At 38.3% G+C, this 20,973-nt stretch overlaps 3 protein-coding genes across 4 annotated transcripts in view; all 3 read right to left on the bottom strand.

Annotated features, from left to right (window-relative positions):
• Window positions 1–4,804: 4,804 nt before the first annotated feature.
• On the bottom strand, window positions 4,805–9,197 carry zpax1 (zona pellucida protein AX 1). 2 transcript variants are annotated; one of them, XM_037685889.1, is made up of 21 exons: window positions 9,064–9,197; window positions 8,917–8,993; window positions 8,738–8,836; window positions 8,530–8,654; window positions 8,265–8,408; window positions 8,112–8,195; window positions 7,871–8,035; window positions 7,712–7,808; window positions 7,415–7,632; window positions 7,190–7,346; window positions 6,912–7,120; window positions 6,711–6,828; window positions 6,433–6,632; window positions 6,252–6,366; window positions 6,010–6,179; window positions 5,846–5,943; window positions 5,648–5,778; window positions 5,392–5,578; window positions 5,171–5,312; window positions 4,967–5,087; window positions 4,805–4,898 (listed from the first exon to the last, which is right to left on the bottom strand). In XM_037685889.1, exons 1-21 carry the CDS (start codon window positions 9,099–9,101, stop codon window positions 4,831–4,833), a joined length of 2,763 nt encoding a protein of 920 aa, XP_037541817.1. In that variant the 5' UTR covers window positions 9,102–9,197; the 3' UTR covers window positions 4,805–4,830. The 2 variants fall into 2 exon arrangements, with proteins under 2 accessions (XP_037541817.1, XP_037541818.1); XM_037685890.1 differs by having other exon boundaries at window positions 8,738–8,833.
• Window positions 9,198–11,112: 1,915 nt separating this feature from the next.
• Window positions 11,113–12,475, bottom strand: ttc32 (tetratricopeptide repeat domain 32). The gene is made up of 3 exons (XM_037685888.1): window positions 12,342–12,475; window positions 11,994–12,160; window positions 11,113–11,516 (listed from the first exon to the last, which is right to left on the bottom strand). Exons 1-3 carry the CDS (start codon window positions 12,455–12,457, stop codon window positions 11,389–11,391), a joined length of 411 nt encoding a protein of 136 aa, XP_037541816.1. The 5' UTR covers window positions 12,458–12,475; the 3' UTR covers window positions 11,113–11,388.
• A 7,808-nt stretch (window positions 12,476–20,283) lies between these two features.
• matn3a (matrilin 3a) overlaps window positions 20,284–20,973 on the bottom strand; it is a 6,206-nt gene continuing 5,516 nt past the window's right edge. The window contains exons 3-4 of the mRNA XM_037685170.1: window positions 20,729–20,854; window positions 20,284–20,429 (exon numbers count right to left, since the gene is read on the bottom strand). Coding sequence (XP_037541098.1) covers window positions 20,284–20,429; window positions 20,729–20,854 — 272 coding nt within the window. The remainder of the gene's footprint in view (window positions 20,430–20,728; window positions 20,855–20,973) is intronic.

The following is a 20,973-nucleotide window of genomic DNA, read 5'->3' as shown; positions in this document are numbered from 1 at the left end:
ACATCCCAGTAACCTGCAGTTTCTGAAAAACTCAGACCAGCCCATCTTGCATTAACTGTTACATTTAAAGTCAGTTTAATCCTTGTTTTGTTTTCCTAATTCTCATGGTTTGAACTTCATTAAGCTGTCTTCACATTTAAATCCCCAAAGGCACTGAGAAGCTACCATGTGATTGGCTGATTAGCCATTTGTGATAACAAGCAAACCTAATTAATTGGGGAGTGTTTATACATAAAACGTGCAACTATCCTTATGGAATACCATGATAAACGCATCAAAACTAAAGGCTTCTTTGCTCTTCAAGATACATCCATACACTATCTTTACCTGCTTTTCTATTTTGGGATTGCTAGGGTCACTAGTGCCCATATCCATCAGTCACTGTGAGAGGTGGGGGACACCCTGTACAGGTGCACTTGCATCACACGGCCACATAGAGAAAAACAAAATTCATACCTATAGACGGTTTAATTACCGGTTAGCCTAACATGCATGTTTTTGGTTTATAGGAGGAAACCCACTCATGCATGGATGATGTAAACTCAAAGTCCCCCGGCTGAGATTCATTCAGGCGACTTTCTCGCCGAAAGGCGGCAGCTCTACCAACTGAACCACATGCTGCCTCCTCAAGATGCAATTAAATATAAAGCACAAATGAAGTTCTCCTAAAATGACACAAGTTTAATAAATTTCCAAATCTTTTGCAAATGAATGCAAATGTGCTGTAATAAGGCCATGGTAAAAAAAAAAAACAGACTGCTGATGAAAAATATTGTACGGATACAAAGATTTGCTTCAAAGTCTGGTGTCTTTTGACAAAACTGCTTATTGAGAAATAATAGAGAACTCTGAGCATTGGCATGTTCAATGAGCTGCTGGTGTCCTTGAACAGTTTACTGGGTGTGAAGCAGTTGGTATTTTCTACTCTTTTTATTTTGGCTCTCTGTCAATGTAAAAACAACAGATATTAACATAAATGTAAAACTGCACAAGCTAGAATAGTGGTCTGAGAACATTAAAAGATATTTTCAAATGTCATTTTTCAGGTTTTCTAGCCTCCAGTGTCCATCGTGCAGTCTACTGTTCACTTTTGTTTGCTGCAGCTTGTCTAAAGCTGAATCCCTCGTTTAAATTTTCTAAACATGCAGGCAGAAGATTAATGGCACAAAACCATTTGGAGAAATTACTTTCTCTTTTACAGTATATCTCAATTGCTAAAACACTAAACCCTGTCATCTGAACAAAATGTGCCCTGAACCCATTAATTAAAATGGTCACCCTTTTGGCAGAACCTTAAGCACTTCTCTCTTAAGCACTACTCAAAATCATACTTTCACCCACTAAAACACATTTTGTACTGTGATGCACTGGTGCTGCGTAATGGTAAGCACAGGTAGTAGAAGTGAAACCCAGAACACAGGTGTCAAGTTAAACACAGAAACACAAAATTGATCAATCTTGGCCAATGATGTGAACAAACTAATACAACCAGTACAAGGAGCCCTGGTCATAGAAGGTTCACTGTGGATAGAATCAGAGAGGCAGAGTAAGAGGTGGAAGAGGAGGTACGAGACGAACAATTGTTTCAGATTAAATACAAGCAACTGTTATAGACCATGTTCTTGTCCACAGTTTGACAATGAAGGAAGCGGGACTTCAAGTTCAGCCCAACCTAAGTAAGTTCACTGTGTCCACCATAGTCCAAAGATTCAAAGAGAACAGGTAATGGCTTCGATCAGTACATGTTTACAGTATGACTCCAGTCCAGTTCAGCTTCAGATGGACAACGGGATCATCGGCCGTGCGCGTCTGCTGACCAGCCGGTTGAAAGAGGAAAGAAAAGACATCTTTGGAGTTGATTATTTGTTTAGGCTATTTGTTTTGTATGTGAATATCCATTTGGTGACGTTAATAAACAAGAAATCTTTTCTTTCTTTGAAATACATGTTTAAAAGTATGTCAAAGTAATTTGCTTATTAAAGCAGTAATAGCTTAATATTTATTTTATTTTATTTTCCAGGTTGGGCCTGTAATTACAGTTAATTGGTCAAGTCGGACTCGGACAAAATGCCTACAGGCTCAGGCTGGGTTGGATCTTTATAGGCCTGAATGCAACTCTAATCCATCTCACAATGTTTATGTTGAATAAAATTCTCTTCACTAACATCGTTTACTCCAAAGAGCCTCAACTGTCAGCAGGTTAAGATTTTTAACTGGCTTTTTACTTGCAAAGGCTGCATTCAGGACAGGTTTTAGATACGTAGATGCATATGCATAGTGTCCAGAATGGAACATCCAACAGTGTCATCTACTGACTTTTATAACATTAACAGTTCAGTGGAGTTCAGTGGGCATTGCTGCAGTCCTATCACACAGCAACACCCTTTGTCTGCACACATCTGGTTTATGAGAATCATCATGAGTCTGCCTCCAGTCTGAGACAAGTGTTTTGGGAGACAGCAACTTCTTACGGCAGGAGAGCAATATGTTCTCAGCCATCTCATCCACAATATAAAAACACAATGAAAGCATTCCCAACCTTTGACCAAAAGTTCCCCAGTTTACATATATACATGTGATCTAAAAAAAAATACAAATAAATAAGTATTGTGAAAAAGTTAAGTGTTTTGGGAGACGGCAAGTTCTTAAGGCAGGAGGGAAAATCAACATCTTCATATAGCTCATCAGCAGAAGAAAGCATGAAGTGCTCTGAAATGTGCTAGATGCTGCATTGACTGGACTTCAGAAAACTGTGGACCAGCACCACCAGATGACATGGCCCCAAACCATCACTGACTGTGGAAACGTCACATTGGACTTCAAGCAACGTGGATTTTGGGCCTCTCCACTCTTCCTCCAGACGCTGAACCTTGATTTCTAAATGACAATCAATTTACTTTACAATTTATTCTCTGAAAAGACATGGACTACTGAAAGTCCAGTTATTTTTCTCCTGAACAGGTTTGACATCTCCGGTTCTGGAATGTAACATTTTAGTCCATGTTGAGTTCAGCCAATTAGTATTTATAGCATGAGTTTACAATTTTGAACAATTCAATTCAATTCAGTTTATTTATATAGCGCCAAATCACAACAAAGTTGTCTCAGGGCACTTTACAGGAACATTCACATACATAAAAGCCAATTAGTAAAGTTCTCTAAGGAATCCAGCAGACAAGTTGAATCTTGGCTTCGTTGCAGTCTCCCATCCTGAGCAAGCACAGAGGCAACAGTGGAAAGGAAAAACTCCCTTTTTAAAGTTAGTAAGAGATCGTATCTCTCTAGTTTTAGCTTCTCTCCATTGACTCCTTGTCAAACCCAGAATAGAATTCAAAATCTTCTAACCTACAAAGCTCTCAACAACCTGGCTCCATCTTATATTACAGATCTTATTGGTCCATATTTTCCTAACAGACCACTTCGCTCTCAGACTGCAGGTTTACTTGTGGTTCCTAGAGTTTACAAAAACAGAATGGGAGGAAGATATTTCAGTTATCAGGCTCCTCTCTTGTAGAACCAACTTCCAATCTCTGTCCCTGAGGCTGACACATTATCCAGTTTTAAAACTAGGCTTAAGACTTTCCTTTTTGCTAAATCCTCCGGTTAAGACTCTGGCAGCAGCATTTTGGATCAACTGAAGACATTTTAGGACATCCAGATAAACCATTGCAATAGTCCAGTCTAGACGTGACAAATGCACAGACCAGTTTTTCTGCATCATTTTTAGATGTTTCTAATTTTAGTGATATTACGCAGGTGGAAGAAGGTGGTTCTAGTAACGTTTTTAATGTGGGGGATAAGACGCGTCCTGATCAAAAATAAGATTTTTTTAACATTACAGCTGGAGGACAGATTAATGCCATCTAACAAGGGAGAAAGACTGAATTATTACAGTGCTCAGATCCAAAAACCAAAACCTCAGTCTTGTCTGTTCAACAGGAGAAAAGGGTCATCCAGGTTTTTGTCATCAAGACATTCTTGTAGTCCAAGTAGCTGGGTTCATTGGGTTTAATGGACAAATAGGCGTCATCAGCATATTAATTTATGCCATGCCGTTTGTTTTATGCTTCCATTAGGTAGAGTATTGGTTTAAGCACTGAGGAACTCCATGACCAACTTTGTTGTATGAAGATTTACATATTGGACTAGATTAAACCATTCCTGTAATTCCATATTCAAGACTAGTAAAATTTTGAGCAACTGCAGCACTGAGGTCTTACAGGACCAGTAAGACAATCCATGAGAATGTGACCAATGCTGTCGTTGATACAAGCTGTAAGCCCCGACTGAAATTCAGATTTGTTCATGCACCATTTCTAGATTTAAGATTGTATAGTTTGCCAGAACATCTAATCGTTTAAAAAAAAAAAAAATTCAAGGCTTTAAATTTTTTTCCTCTTTTTTTTTTTAATCACCTAAATTCAAAATTGAGTTTTGTTAGGCTACAACCATAATTTTTTTTTTTGTGGGTGTGAGGGAGGAGTTGGCATTTACAGGAATTTCAAGTTACTGCAGGCATTTATTAAATCTAACATTTTAGCCAATACAGCATGTATACTTTTGGTAAAATTAAATGTAGAGCAGAGGGTCAATGTTCAGACAAATTTAAATTTATGAATTTTTTAAAATTTTTAATGTTTTAAGTATTTACTGTTTTGGGGCCAAAAAATTTTTTTAGGGGAGTATTTTTATTTGATTTAAAGTTTAGTCACATTACTCAGTTTAGAGTAAGTTTTTAAATGGAGTTGGAACCACACATTTGTCAGTATTTAAACAAAAAAAAAAATCAGAACATGGACAGAAATAATTTAAGAAACTTTATTGAAACGACTATTGAAAACGATTCAATGCAATAGGTCCAGAGGAGATCTGCTTTTGGTGGGTTGGAGTTTGTTGTGCTGCAAGAAGAAAGTCATGGATTAGTAAATTAAGGTTTGTCCCCACCAAAATAAATTTAGATACTTACCCCTTTTCATTCCGTGATGAGACATCTTTGTTTTAGTTGAGATGCCAGAACATTGGCCTTGGCAGATACCTTCAGCTGGGCTGGTTCTGTCACAAATCACCACGTTGCAGTGGACATAGATCTGTAGATTAAGAGAATTTGTTAGCATTGCCGTCATTAGTTTTTTTTTTATGCAAATCAGGTGGATTAGACAAAGGCTCCTACCTCATGTTTCAAAACCTTTTGATCTTCAAGGAAGGTGAACATCTTCATGGAGAAGTGCTTGGCATGGGAAGGAACTGAGACTCTGGTATCCATTTCAACAGGATGGAAGGCTGTGATGTAGGCATCGTCAGGGTTTTCACATCTGGGAATTGAACACACACGTTAAAGACTTGGAACTTTGTAGCTGTCAATAAAGGTTTTTTTTTTACATTTAGACATACCCATTGACAATGATGTCCCAACTGGGGAGAGCTGTTCTGTCTTCCTGAAGATTTGCCCAGCAGTTTTCCAACATGAGCTCCAAATGAGAGTCTGTTGAGACGAGTTCCACTTCAAAGTACAGAGGCTGCCTCAGATGTGCTTCTACTGGGTAGTCTTCAGCACCATAAAACTGTTTGTATGAGGAGTCTAGGGACAAGGCAAACCATTTAATAAGCAATCCAGAGTGCAAGCCAAGATGTTTGAGTTTAAAGTTACCTGTTGCAAGCCTCATCTGCACGACCATCAGTCCGGAGCCGACCTCTGCTTTTGGCTCATACAGCCTTGGTTTGGCAGCAAATGCAATACTCTGAGTGTCATTAACCATGTAGTAGCAGGAGATGGTTTGCCTACAGGGAGAATTAGTTTTAGTAATATCAGCTTGGGGTCATTTGATGAGCACACATGTATACGTACCTGTATTCAGGGTCAATTGGAGAAGTGCGTGGTTGTCCCCTTTCACGAGTGTAATACAGGGCAATGTCGTTCTCGTACAACATGTAGTTGTTAAAGAACTAAAGGGAAAAATAAGTTAGATTATGAGTTAAACTCTCAAGTTTCTAGTGAAGAAACCAACTTACAGTTCTGGTTGTTCCACAAGAATCAGCACTGAAAGTGAAATGGGCAAAGCGATCGTTGCTGGAGGCTGGTGTACAAGATGGGTCCTTCAGAGTTAGCCAACTTGGGTTGAGGTTAGGCACAGAGCTCACTTTCACAGCCAGAGCAGTGATTGTACCATTGGAGTAGCACCCTAAAACGAAACAAGTCATTAAGAAAACTCTAGAGAACTTTACAACTGTTTGCTACCATTAAGCAATCTTACTAGTAGTTGTCAAGGGGAAGTAGCAAGCCAGGTAGAGATCAGCGAGCACCCAGTTGTTGTTAGAGTCCCACAGCAGCATGTCAAGTCTGGCTCTGATTGAGTCAGTGGTTATCACCTGGAGAACACAGGACAAGTTATTAAATTCATGTTTGTATGGAAAGTATTGTCCAATTTAACTTACCTCAAACACTACATCTTCAGCAGCATATGGAACTTTAATGGTGAAATGTGTGGCGTTGTCTTGAAACTGGTAGGCTTCAGCAAGTTCAGGTGTCAAGATGCGTGTTCCAGCCAGGGTCTGGAATTTATTTCCTTGGCTGCCATATTTCACAGTGATCTGAAACTGGTCATGGTCACAGGTGCCAGAAAGTGTGGGCAGCACTGGGGAGAAAGCATTAGGACAAGTTACATGGCTGCAGTTGCTATTGGATATCTTGGTTGGGGGGGGGGGATTCTTACCAACGTCCTTAAGAGATGCTTCCAATTGTAGAGTGTGGGCAAATGTCATTTCCTCAGGTAGGATGACAAAGCCAAAGACTGCAGGCAGTGTGTACGTTGTTGTCAAGGGCTCTGGGTTCTGTCATGTGTAAGAGAAAACCCATTAGTGGGTTCCTATTTTTTTTAGTGAATTAGGTTTTTTTTTTTTTTTTTTAAACTTACATGCTTCAGGACAGCATCAGAATCAAAGGGCACTTGAATAGAGAACACCATTGAACCATTTGAAATAAGGTGCTGCTGGATAAGGAAACCTCTGGCATTGCTCTCCTCGACAGTGAAGACGCCATTAGGAAGAGTGATGTTTATCAGCTGCACATCATGAAGGAAGGTTCCCACATAAGCGGTGAAATACCTCTCTTCTGGGATAGTACCTGAGAGGACAGAGTTACAGGTCTCTCCCCCGCCTACGAGTTCTGCTTTTGAATTTTTGTTGTACTTACGATCTTCGGTGAATGGAGGGCGAGGCATTGGTGGAGTTGTGATGGGAAACAAAACCTTGTACCTAGTGTCATCTTGAGTGTCATCAGCCCTCCACAGCATCTCAAGCATGGGCTCAACAGAATAAGTGATATGGTACAGGAAGTCTGGGGCATGGCTCTGCAATTGAATATACCATTAGATGCTAATCACATTTTTTTGTTTCAAGTGTCAGTTCATTCACAAACCTTATAGTAGCCATCAGGTGAGCCAACTGGGATATCCACAACAATATGAAAATCTGTTGTAGTCAACGAGTACTTCCTTGCAGCCATCTGAGCTTTATCCAGCCTCAGACCATTGATTCCCATGAACATTTCTACAGTTTTAACTTTGCCATCCAGAAGAGGAGTCACACGGCGAGGCAAGTGCCAAGAGATGAGGTCCTCAGTGAACAGGACACCACCTGTTTATAGGCAGTATTTTAGTTTTGACTCAGTTGAGAATATATACACCTTTTTTTTTTTTAAGTTTAAGCAACTCACCTGTGGGGCATGCAGCTGCCAAGTTGACAACATTGAGTCCATGCTGCGTCTTCTGGTAAACGCTCACTTTCAGGACTTCCATTGGGATTCCAGCCACCTGAGTGTATGCGTGTTAGATACTGTATACACATTTAAAACTAATGGGGAGGTGCTACTTACATCCTCGGAGTGGGTCTCTGCTGTATGGTAGGGGCTTCGCACAACCAGACGAGTGGGGGTAGTAATGGCACTGTAGCCAGCTTGTTCAGCTTCTTGCAGCACCATGGACACAGCTTCAGGAGTGAAGAAGGTCATCTTCCAGATTCCACTCTCTTCGTTTGAGGCCTGTGGAGAGCAAATCTAGTTAACTGAACCAAACCAATGAGCCTTTTTAAAGAAAAAAAAAAAAAGTAGGACATACAGCAGGAATAGAGTTGATTTGAGAGTCATCCTTCTCTTGGCCCTTGGTTTTAGCTTGGGGACGTTTGGCCAAGTAAGTAGACACCTTTTATAGGAAATAAGAAAAATTAGTTCTTCCTTTGCAAAACTAAATATATAGTGTAAAGTAACTCACTTCCATGTAGTTTCTTTCACAGAGGATCTCTCTAGGGGCCCAACGAGTGTAGCTGCAAGTCTGTGACACATCGTGACTAATTGGATCAGCTGGACTGCTATGGAATATTTTCAGTTTCAAGCCAACAGTGAAGGTCATGTCATCCTACAAAAGAAAGTAAGTCACTCAAACCATGCATCTTCATAGGGGACCTTCAGGTCTTTAAGACTCAGGGACCACTTGATGCTAGTACAATTTCCAGATTTTACTAGTCACTTTAAGATACCTTGTTATCCACATAGCAACCCAACAGAGATGTGTAGATTCTGGTATTGCCCCATGGGTCAGACTCCATACTGTAGCCACACTGAGCAGCAAGCCTGGGTGTCACCATAATAAGCCTGGAGCCATCTGAAAAGGAAGGACCCATGAAAATCCATTGGTCACTTCCACCAGTAGATAACTAGCAAACTCTAAGGGGCTAAGACACTTACTTATAGCTTCTACTTCAAGTTGGTTTCCAACTGCAAGAGCCTTATCCAAAGAAAGCCTCATCACATTAGCAGCACAATCAGTCCTTAAACCACTGTCTGCTTTAAATAAAAAAAACAGCTGGTTAAGTAGCCAACCCAATTAAGAATTTACACAAACAAATGCAGTAATTTAAGCTTACTTGGCTGAGAACTGAGCTTCACATTAGGCCAGGCTTGACCCAAGACAAAAACTGCAGCCAGCAGGGTCCATAACAGACTAAAACAAATAGTTAACATTAAAGCAACATCATAAACAGTTTGAGGGGAGAGCAATGACAAAAACTTACTTTTTCTCAGGCTTCCGCATGTTGCAGTGCAAAAACATCCAGACAAAAGGAAACTACGAGGCCCAACTGCCACCAAAGCTCAGCTTTGAACCTCACAAGCTCCACAGATGAAGCAGCTCTGAAGGAGAAGGAGCTGATGCTTCTCTGCAGCCTCACCGCCTGTTTTATATGCCTACTAACGAGCACACACAGGCTATCTGAAGGTAATTGGTAACACCTTGTGTCTTTTTTTTTCCTACAATCTGCAAATATGGATGTGTTTAACTCAACGCAAGCACCAAAGATGGTTAATGACATCATTTAATGTTAGTTTTTGTGAAAAGTTCATTTTATTCATCATGATTCTGTTTTAACTGACTGATTTTCTTAAACATGCAGATGCTTGATTTAAGCCACAGAGAGTTTTTCTTTTGAAGCTGAAATTATTTATTTCATATTATTGCATGGCCATTTCTTGTTTTGATCACAAGAATCCTTCTATAGTTGGTAAAATGTATTTTCTAAGACTCTCTGTCTCGTCACATTTCAATGCTGCTTAACTTACGAGGCTAATATAATTTTGATGAACTAAAATCTTTAAAAAAAGAGCAGAAATGAATTATCTAAATATGTGAAAAATATAATAAATCGATCAACTGTTACAGTGATCCTTGATAGAAGAACTTTGTCACAATTGAAAACATTAGGATCAGATCCAGTTTAGTTCTCAATACTTTATCTAAACTTACTCCTTGTGTAAATGTAACATCCTCTGCATGACTCAGAAAACAGAGCTATTGTAAACTGATGATAAACATTTTAGCGTAAAATGTACCTTATGTTGTAAGAAGCTGCAATCTGAATCAATCTATTTGTCTGTATTGTTAGCAAAATATCTCATGAACCAATGGATGGTTTATCATGAAACTTCCATTAAGTGATCACTGAATGTGTCTCTACAACTGATTTACTTCTGGAGTCAAAATGGCCACCACAGCTAAGCAGTTGTAGCCAACAATAAAATGGCTTAAAGCTGGTTAACTGTACACACATTAAACTTAGTGGCGTAGCAGCTGAGAGTCGTTCCGTACACATGTTGAGCACAAATTGTGAAAGATGTTTTTAAAACCGTCTGTTAGCAAAATATCTCCAGAAGGACTGTATGGATTTTAATCAAACTCTCAGAAATGAATCATTGTGTGTTCATTTAATGCTGATTAACTTTTGGAGTCATCTTAATTTAAGATGGCCACACTAGCCAACTGATTTTAGGAAACAGTAAGGGCTATAAATCAGTTTTGCAAATATTGAGCTAAAATTAGCTGTGGTAGTAGCTGACAGTCATCCCCAACCAATACTTAGAGCATGACATATTGCAAAGTCACATATTACTCATGTTATTTTCAAGCTTTGACCAAAAACAGCTACAACTCCCGTCATTTTTCTGTATGGTATGATCATGAAAGGCGGCGGGTGATATGCATCCTTTCAAGAAATACTGTCCCTTTTTTACCGATTTGCTAACTGGCATAATGGACAATAAGGGTCATATTTTCAAACTTCTTCTGTGTCGATCCCTTCATTGACCTCATAGCAGTTATTAAAAGTAAACACCAACTTCAGGTATTCATTCGCTGTTTATTTGTGTGTACAGACAAAAACATCACATGACCATGAACCCAGCTTGTTTAGGTCAAGTTTGGGTTTTTCAAAGTGACAGTTCAGCCTCATTGGAGGGAGTCCTTCAGAGAAAGGTGACAAAAATAAAACACAGAAAATTACATTATTTATATTACTTCTAAACACTAAAGCAATTTTTTTTTTGTTTCGTTGAGAAGACGCTCCATGATCAGAGAGATCTAAACTTTACTCAAAAAATAACATCTTTGATAAGACTGTTTCCTCGCATTCAGTGCAGTCTTAGTGCAAAAGATCGTTTATGATTTTTTTTTTAGATATGTTGTATTTCAGCAAAGGAGTGCGGTGCATATTTCTTTATTTTCTTTACAAGGTGCCTGCTGTTCACCAAGCTGAAGTTTCACTACGACTCTTATCCTCAAATCAGTCTGAAAATTAAATAAAACCTCCACACGTAAACAAAAAACTTTATGAGAACATAAAAGCAGAAGAATCGAAAACATATTGTACAAAGTGTCATAAAGCAGATGATTGATCTCTATGTGATTCTGCCGTTTCGTTTTAACTTAAAATGCTCTCAGTCATGATCCAGCATAATTTCTGCAGGTGAGTAAGAGTAAAGCTGTTTGCTCAAATCTTCCATGTGTTATGATGATGATCACTGAGCACCAGAGGAGCCTGAATATGTGCAGTAGATGATTGACGTCATCAGTATTCCCTATCAAGCTTCTGCTGCTGGTCCAGAAGTGTTTGCCGCAGGCTCACTTGAGCATCTTCAAAATCTGGATTACGCTTTAATGCTTGTAGGAAATCCCCCTTGGCACCATCAAAAAAGCCTGTAGGGTAACAAACATAAAATACATCATCAGATTACGACTGTAATTTGTAGGTTAAGAACCAGTGGCTAAAAAGCTGTGGAGCATTTCACTGCAAGAACAGAGCTCCATCTAGTGTCTTTCAAAAGTACACACCAAAGAGGAAACAGTACAGTACAGTACAGTACAGTACAGTAAAACAATAACAGTCTGTCATGCAAGAGATATGATGGCTACCATAGCCAAGATTTCAGACTAACATTACTTAATGTGTCTTGTGTAAATAAGCATATGTTTAGATTCACTTGTATGTTTGGCAGTAATTATGTGGTACACATTTATTTTAAGGAGCTTAGTTAAGAAACAAGAACATTTGTGAAGGAAATAACCACATGATTCAGACTTTTATTTTGAAGGGATTATACGGAAGTAGGTTATTATGTACAGTTAGCCCTTTTATGAGGTAATACCTTGACGTTTTAATCTACCCTTTCTTACCTAATCTATAGAGGATGAGCCCTCTGTTGTAGAAAGGGACAGAAAACTGGTTGTCAGCCTGTATTGCGGACGTGTAGTCCTCTACAGCTTCGTGAAAATCCACCCGGAAGTATTTTATCTGTCCGCGGTTGTTAAAGGCTGTGGCCAACCTCACGGCTTCACACTCCCTGCACAAATACAGTAGAGTTAAAACAAGGTTTTATTTTAATAAACACTTAAATTGCGACAGGAGAAAATATTAAATAATTGAATAGTCGTTAACAAGTCTTTGATTTTGATAGGTACCCAAAAAAGCAGTGAAATGCATCAAAAGTTAGCTAACGTTACCTAAAGGAAAATAAACAATACCTGGATTGTAAACAGGAAGTAATAAACTTAGTGTAAAGCTCTTCCGCTTCTTTATAATTGCGCTCGTTAAACTTAGAGTGAGCATCTTCAAGTATTTGAGAATATTCGTCTTCCATGACGGGATGTTTATTTTTGACAGCGGATATGACGTCACGTCAAGAGTATCCAATCACATTTTGTATGTCAAAAAGAGGTGTGGTTTAACTGTTAGCCTTCACAAATAAGCGTTTGATCCCCACTTTTTTATTTTTGTATTTAAATCATTCATGTTTTTAAATTAATAAATCCATTTTGTTTTTTTATTTGTCATATTGTAGTACCAGGGAAACTAGTTTACTGCAAAGTGTTGTCCCAGTGATAAATGTGTTATTAAAAACAACAATTTTCTTTGATGATGAGCATATTTGACATAACTGTACAATTGTGCAAATCTCTAGTTCAAAAAGACTACTTGTTTTCCACCTTAAATGTTGGAAAAAATTAAATTTTTATGCATAAAGTATTTTTCAGATGTATTTATTTTGAAAATGAATTTTTTTTTTTTAAATGCATGCATTTGAAAACGTTACCTAAAGTACAATTTGGAACATTAGTAACATTAACATTTTGAAATGCATATATTTTTTACAAACTTAGTTAACTGCTGAAAAGTACTGGATACATATATTTGTAATACATTTTTAAAGTATGGCTTGAAAACAAAATTTTACAAATACATTCAAAGTGCATTTAAAAAAGTTTATATGAAGTTTAATTTTGTAAATATATTTGATTGAAATTTATTTTATATTTTGCAAAAAATAGTACTTCATAAAGTGTAACAAAATATATTTTATAACAATGTCCATGAAGTATATTTAGATAAATCTATTTATTTTACATTTTTGATGTAATTCTAATCACTTGAGAACATATTCTAATGTATTTCTTGAAAACTAAGCCTATACTTAAAATATACTTAAGTACATTAAATTTTCACCAGGGCAATCAACAGTTTTTCAGGCTATGTGATTTTTTTTTTAGTATTCACATGTCACAGTGTACTGTAAATTTTGTACTCATAAATGAACAAGTGCAGGACAAAAGATGATGTCAAACTTACTAATCTACAGCAGCTGAACAGTATCTATACAAAGTTGCTAAGTTGCCTGAAATTCACCAGTGAAACGGTGGATAAAACTTTCCTAAGTTCAACCTTAGGAAAAACAAGACCATATACTGAACTAAATCCAAATTATACTTTGCTATTTTGTTATTAGCGCTAGCACAAATGTATTTTGTTGCTGAAATTTTGAATCAGATTTTCATCAAAACTGAATAATGTAAAATGAGAAGAAGAAAAAAACCAATAGCATCAAGACTACACCCATTATAATGGTAATACAAAAATCTGCTTAGATAATTTCCTCTTATTAGCAAGAATCTTTCACCCCATTTTTATTTAAATTCATAACTTTCTGTTGAATAAAAAGAACTGTCAATACATTTGACGTCAAACATCCAGCCAAGGGACAACCTGGATCCTTTCTGCACCTGAATGAACAACAAGAAGGCGTAAACAAACCCAGGAGACGTTCTCAGGCCATTTCACACATGCAGCCTCAGTCATTCAGGTGATAAACGACGTGTTATGGAGCCAGAGGTCACTCGGCAGCCGTGCACTTCTTTTTCATCGCCTCGTTTCTCTGCAGACTGTGTGGATGAGTTGGCGCAGATCAAACGGAGCGTACAGACCGAGAGGGAGAGGTCACAAACCGCCTGCTGCTGAGAACACACAAATACCAGCACATGTCTTACTTATAACATTTATGAAGCTGCAATGTAATGTTAGAGGAAGTTTTGCATGAATTTAAAAGCTCAGAAACACTTTGCACAATATTTAAAACATAAAAACAATGGTGTTATCATAAAATATTGTGTTAAATCCTGAAACTCATTACATTTTTTTGATATTCACCTGTCAGTGCTGATCAATACTGCATTTCATACTTGAAATAAGCTTGTATGAGAAGGGTTTAGCAGGTTTACTTTTGCAGTCCACAGCAAAGATTATTATATTCAGCAGCTTCAGAGCCTAAAAGTTGCTGTTTGCTGACAGAATTAACACAAAGTGTCCAAATCCACCCCAGACCGGCAGAGGACAGACCTCCTTCCATCCTGCATGGGAGAGATATTCCTCCAGACAATTCAGAGCGTTGAAATGTCTCCGTGCATCAAAAAATGTTCCCATTTTACACTAAACTGTTAGCTGAGATTCAGGTTGGTGTAGGTTTTGCACTTTAATATGATATTTTAGCCTCAACTTTTGACCGCTATGATAGGATATTACTGTATATGTCTGTAATGAGCTGCTGAGATATTGCCACATCATATAGGGATCACTTTGCTGTCTTTAATCCTAATTTACAGTCATCTCAGCTATTATTGCCTGCTTTCAAAGGCAAAAGGACAATGATGTTATTGCCCATGTCTGCGTGTGTCTGTTAGCAACATGAACTACTGGAAACGTTTATTAAAACTAGCAGATAATATTTAATGAATCTTCATGTAACTGACAGATTTTTTTTTTTTTTTAATCAGCCAGATTCTAAATGGCTGCCACAGCTGATTGACCTTAAAAAGCACAAAAATGATTGTGAGTCAGTCAATTTGATCATCAATGAGCTAAGAATTAGAGTGGTAGTAGCTGAGACTGATCCCCAACAAATATTTTAGGAGCTAGATTACCATTTAATGATTTATCATTAACTTCTTGGAGTCAGTCAGCAAAATAAACAGATTTTATTGAATAGAATAGAATGGAATAAAATAGAATAGAATAGAATAGAATAGAATAGAATAGAAACAGCGTTTATTGTCCCACGGATGAGAAATTCAAGTGTGATAGCAGCAACAGCAGCAACAAATAAAAAGATTCACACAAAAGTTCCTAAATGTTAAAAACAATTTGTAAAGAAATAAGATAAACAATATCAATAATATTGTTCAATATGTGTTGGAACATTGATAAGGACAGATTATTTACAGTACCGTAGTACAGGCAGAGTGTGCGTTTTAGCAGAGGTCAGCATGTATTTAATCCTTATTGAGTTTGTTAGGAGCAGTGATGGTTATAAAGGTTATACATGGTTATAAATATAACAAAGTGTTTCATCTTGTGATATGATAGTCCACATTTTTTTTTTTTAATTTTCAAGGCTAAACTTTTTTTTTTTTTTTTGCCAGGTGTCATGACCTCTTGGATTTTTGTTGTTGGACGAGAATCCAAGCTCTCGTCTAGTTCATCTTTTGTTGAGGATAGAGTATAAACGTGCTGTTTTAAAGCTCGGGATTGCATATTTTTTTATTTAAAGGCCCTAATTTTTAGCTTTCAGAACTAATGAGTTGTTTTTCTGTGTGATAAATGTGTCAACAAACACCTGCTGAAGCCTCAAGTTCATCCTCAGCTTCTGTTAAAATCTCCTGAACAGAGAAGCGTTGTCTCACACTCCACCTCTCAGACGTGTGCGAGTCCCATTCGTCTTTCCCCTCTGAGACGTGTGTGTGACTGCTTCAGTGTGTAGGTGTGTGTGCTAACCACAGCTAACAAACATGAACCGTCTGCCCGCTTAAAGGAAGGAGACGTTTGGCTCTCGACTCGGCCTCGGGCGGACGTCGCAGACAGAGAGATGCTCTGTTGACGCTGCTGCTCCAGGCAAATAAACCTACACATTCCAGGAGTTACATGACGACCACCTCTGTTGTTGTTTTCTTCTTCTTGGCAACAGACAGTCGCAAAATGACGACTGCAACAACAAAATGCAAAAAGTAAATGGGTTTATGTCAGTTGTGTGTTGTGGTATTAACATAAAATTAATAAATTTGAGTCAAAAATTGGAAAGTAATGACATCGTGACTTCAGACATTACAGCGAACTGTAGCACTTTGTTAACAGAATATCAGATCTCTACTGTCATATTTATTTTGTCATATTGACACAGACACACATAAACCCACAGTTATACTGTATAAGAGACAGATATAATATCTGCTTTGTCCCTTGCAGGCACTTATTTTCCAACCAGCAGAGACTTGAAGTTTAAAGCAAGTGTTGTACGCTACGGATAATATCACAAGCTTTTGCAAAGGCAAATGCACGATTTATTATAATATGACTAAAACATAAACCCTGTTTTCTTGCTTTAACCTCTAATTGCGTTATGCTGCTCCTCTCATCATTTCAGAATCAGAATCAGAATAAGCTTTATTGCCATTGCACAAAGTACAGCGTGATTATATTCATTACAGTCGTCCGAAAGATGGGCGGAGTTAGGAACACAACCCCTTATTCTTTAGCTAAGACTATGAGGATAGTGGGTATTAAAAAAAAGATTTCTTCACACCTTGTCCTTGTCAGTACACGATTTAAGACATCAAAAATCTCTACCAGCAAGCACATTTATAGACACATTACATTTGAGGACAAGACGGTGAGATTTGTTTATGAAACACTTCCAGATAGCACCATAGTCCTGATAAAATGTTAAAGTGTCAACCGGTACATCTCTGATAAGCGTTCACAGAAGTTCTCGGGGGTGGTGAATAGGTTTACACATCCCTAGGAGCAATTTGACAAGTTGGCCTATTCAAGGCCCAACGGGGAGGCCAGATTCAGATAGGCCGCAGGTGTTTGTGTGCAGGCAGGCTGTTTTTCTCATCAGCCTTGAATTCTGCTGGTACTCTCGATGATCCAAAATGGCCAGATTTGTGGGCTTTCCTCTGGTCCGTGCCTATTAGCCTTCTCCAAGATCGATTCCAACATGCTGGCGAGTTCCAGAAGCCGCAAGTGGCCTACGATTCTCATAAATCGCTTCCATCTTATGGTTGAGCTCGTAAATCATCTGAGTCTGAGAGCTCGAAGAATGAATTAATCCTTCACATAAGGTAGGCAGCTTTGCCATGGCCGAAACTGCTGCCGACGTCTACCTTTTATAGCCGATAACATACGTATCCGTTGGTGCCTAAAAGCAGAAACCCTGGTATCGTAAAACCAATGATGCGTTAATCTTTGACATCCTCCAGAGCCAACACAGACACATCAGCTTCCACTCCCCCCAGGAATCCATCATATACCCAGCAAGATGGGGCAGGGCAGCCGACTCGAGACCCGACGGTCCTGAGTTCGATCCCTGGTCTTTGCACATTGCTCAAATTGCTCCTCGGGCGCTTTCATAGCTGCCCACTGCTCCACCCACTGCTTTTTGTACTATTAGTGCTTAGTGTACTTTTAGTTTAGTGAATGTAGTATATTCTTAGTTCATGACTCGGATCTTGCTAATTCATTCCACCTTTATTTAGACATGAATCACATTGAGCCTCGAAGACTCATTTACAAGTGAGATCTGTTTAGACAGACAAAAAGTAGTGAAACTGGACGCATGTAGGAATTGGAAGCAAAAAAAAATTCCTATTGAACTTTTTCTTCTTGGCTGAGAAGAAAAACTCTAATATTAACAAAAACACCTCACACATACAAGCACATAGTGACGTAGACATTCTGTGGGGGGGTGGGGGGATGAGAGCGGTGAGCAATGTCCAAGGATGCACTTAAGGGCGCTGTAAGAGTTCTGATAAGGATGGAATAATCAACCAGTTCCCTCCGGTGAGATCCGTAAACATTCTCGAGGGATGCCGGGGAACGGCCAAGGACAACGCCTATGGGAATCCAAGAGTCCTGAAATGATGACACATTGTTTTTTCTTCACAATTTGTGTTTTTGTTGGATGTAACTGGGACCCTGTGTGTGTATAGTTTCGCCCCACCTCATGTATCACATGTGATGTGTATGACAAATAAATCTCGCTGATAATTTGACAGTTTGTTTTCAGCGTTCCGATCACACGCCAATGTGATCAACCTTTTGCTCTGAGTTACTGATATACATGAACTATACTGTGTAACATTTTCAATCACTGACACATTCATTTGCTTTTAAAGAGCATCTCTAAACCTTTCAGCATAACAAAGAAATCACATTTTTAAGCAATAGATTAACATACTGTCAAATGGAGCCATATAAAATCAATCATTTTGAACAAATTGTCCTAAAATTAAACTTTTTTGTGTGAAATAACTTCATTTTTCCATGTGCTTTCTAGCTTAACTGTTAAAACTGAATTTAATGCTTGTAAAGTACATGGAGAGTGTTTTACCACAAGTTTTTTGATTTTATAACCAAGTAAATGTTATTTAATAAACCAGTGATGGATGTTTTAACTGACAACTTATTTACTCAAATCAATACTTTTAAGAGAGTACTTTCTGGATCTCTGGACTCTTCAGGGCCTGGATTGTTCTGTTTCAACACACCTGATTTAAATTGGGTTGATTGTGTGGAAGCTGAGGCCAAATTTTGGAGATAATTAATCAACTGGAATCAGGTGTGTTGATCTGAAACGTGCTGGAGGTGAACCTGGAGGGCGGCAGTTTGGACCAAAGCTGCTGTAAGTAGACACATCCTGAGTTTATGGAAAATGTCTTGCTGTTTCTAAAAAGTCACACCTGCATAGATGCAGGTCCAGATGCAGTTCCTGCATCTAAGTTCAAGAACCGTTCAGTATAACGCACCATTATCAAGAGCTTTAATTTTGAGTAGATCATCTGCTGTTCAAGACTTTAGCCATTTTAGTTAAATCGTGGTAATTATGTAAGGTAGGAGCACATTTTAGCTCGGTATCTATAAAACTATTTGAGCTTAAAGCCATTTTTGTGTTTTAATATTGTTAGCTGTGGTGTCTGCAACTATGAAACTTAAAAAAAAAAGGCAATTGTATGATCATTTGCACTTCATGTCAGTAAATTTAATGATGTGTGTAGAGATTATTTAAATTTTTGTTGGGTTTTTAAAGACTTGAGGGATATAACCTCACAGAAGCCTTTTTGAGTTTAAGGTGCTGCCATAAACCAGTGAAGGGTCGGGATAGATTTGTCTCTGCATTAGTTAAATCACTGGCTTCGCTTTTATTGTAAATCATTTTTGACATTAAAAGCCAAATAAAGATTGTTAAAGTTTTTTTTACTGCCCCTCAGATCCACATTTTGCTCGTTTAGGCTCCACATTTCTTCTGCAAACCTGGAGAACCTGTTCCCTATATTTCTTTTTTTGAATTATATTCTTTAGCCTAAATTACAAAATATATTCCAAGTTTGTACTCCTTTACCCCCTTTTTTAAAATTTACTACAACTTTATTTAATCAATCCTCTCTCTCTTCAACCAAACAAGAAAAGACAAAAGTCCATCACAGAATATTTTATTCTTCTTTTTGTCACATTTCTCCATCTTAGCAAACATCCCAAAATTCTAAATCATGGGGGATTAACATTTTATAATTAACAAATCTTCGATCTCTATAACTGGTTTACTATAATTTATTGTAGAACTGTCACACTCTGAAGCAAAATCTAGTGGCTTATATACACATCTGTACAAAAGATGAAGAAAATAGTTTTGGTTATGTTTCAATGTTCATATGATGTTAGTGACGTAACAATTGCTTTAAAACAAATGCACTGCATTTATTGCATTCTTTGCAGGTTAATAACTCGTCCTGATGACTTCAGAGCAAGAGATGCAGGCTGGAGGCAGGCACGATGCACCAGAGGAAGATGGTGGTTTCTGTAAGAGGTAAACGATTGTTACACTCTGTAATCGTGAAGCCTTTATTACCAGTCATTAAAGAGAAAAACATCAACATTCACCAGTTTGTAAAGCTTTAAGCACGGTCCAACATGCTCTCCAGACGCTCGACTCTCCCAGACACGTCGGTTAGTTTGCTCAGTCAAGGAAGCTTGTTTAACAAATGTGGAGGAAACTATCCCCCCAGTGTTTGTACAACCTGTTAAACTACCAGCAGCTACAATAAGCACATGTCTGCCTAGTCACGTGTGCAGCTGAGGCCGTCCCTAACAAAAATGTCTCCCATCTGAAACAACAGGAAGGATATGCTTGGCTGTGAGCTGCTGGATGGCTGCCTGTGTCTTCCTCTGGAAAGCCAGCTGGGCCTCACATTTACAGGGATCCTCCACCACCTCCACCCTCACCTCTTCACCTGCAAAGAGCACATTTCACATCGGCATAACGGGAAGAATAAACACCCACAATGAATGCCACCCACACTGCTTTTCCAAACCAAAGCTTAAAGAAACTGAAGCAACAGGTTAAGAAGTACAAACTGAAAATAAAAATTGGATTTTAGCCACAACACATAACCTGATATCACCCAGTTATTATCCAGCAAATGTGAATTAATGTTAAGGTTGTTGATCCTGTGAAGCCATATTCAAGGTTAACTTGATGTTTTTACTTTAAAAACACTTGCAGCTGCAGGAATCCACAGAGCGTTCTTACGTTTTGGAGAGCAAGTTTTCTTGTCCGCGTTCAACGTGTAACCACTCCGGCACTTGCAGTAAAAAGAGGCGTTGCTGTTGACACAAATGTGCTCACAGTTGTGTCCCATGGCGCAGGGGTCCAGACCTGGAACAAGTTGAAATTAAAACAGCAGGTTTTTTTTTTTTTTTTTTTTAAAGCTAGGCTTCATGGAGTTGGAAGCAGTCAGTATCTTACCTGCAGTAGACAGCAGTCAGCCTGATTCC

Source organism: Nematolebias whitei, chromosome 12 (assembly GCF_014905685.2).
Source record: "Nematolebias whitei isolate Nwh7 chromosome 12, NemWhi1, whole genome shotgun sequence".
NCBI classification, from domain to species: Eukaryota; Metazoa; Chordata; class Actinopteri; order Cyprinodontiformes; family Rivulidae; genus Nematolebias; species Nematolebias whitei.
Note: the sequence above shows the minus strand (reverse complement) of the source record. Positions and strands in the feature narration are given on the sequence as shown.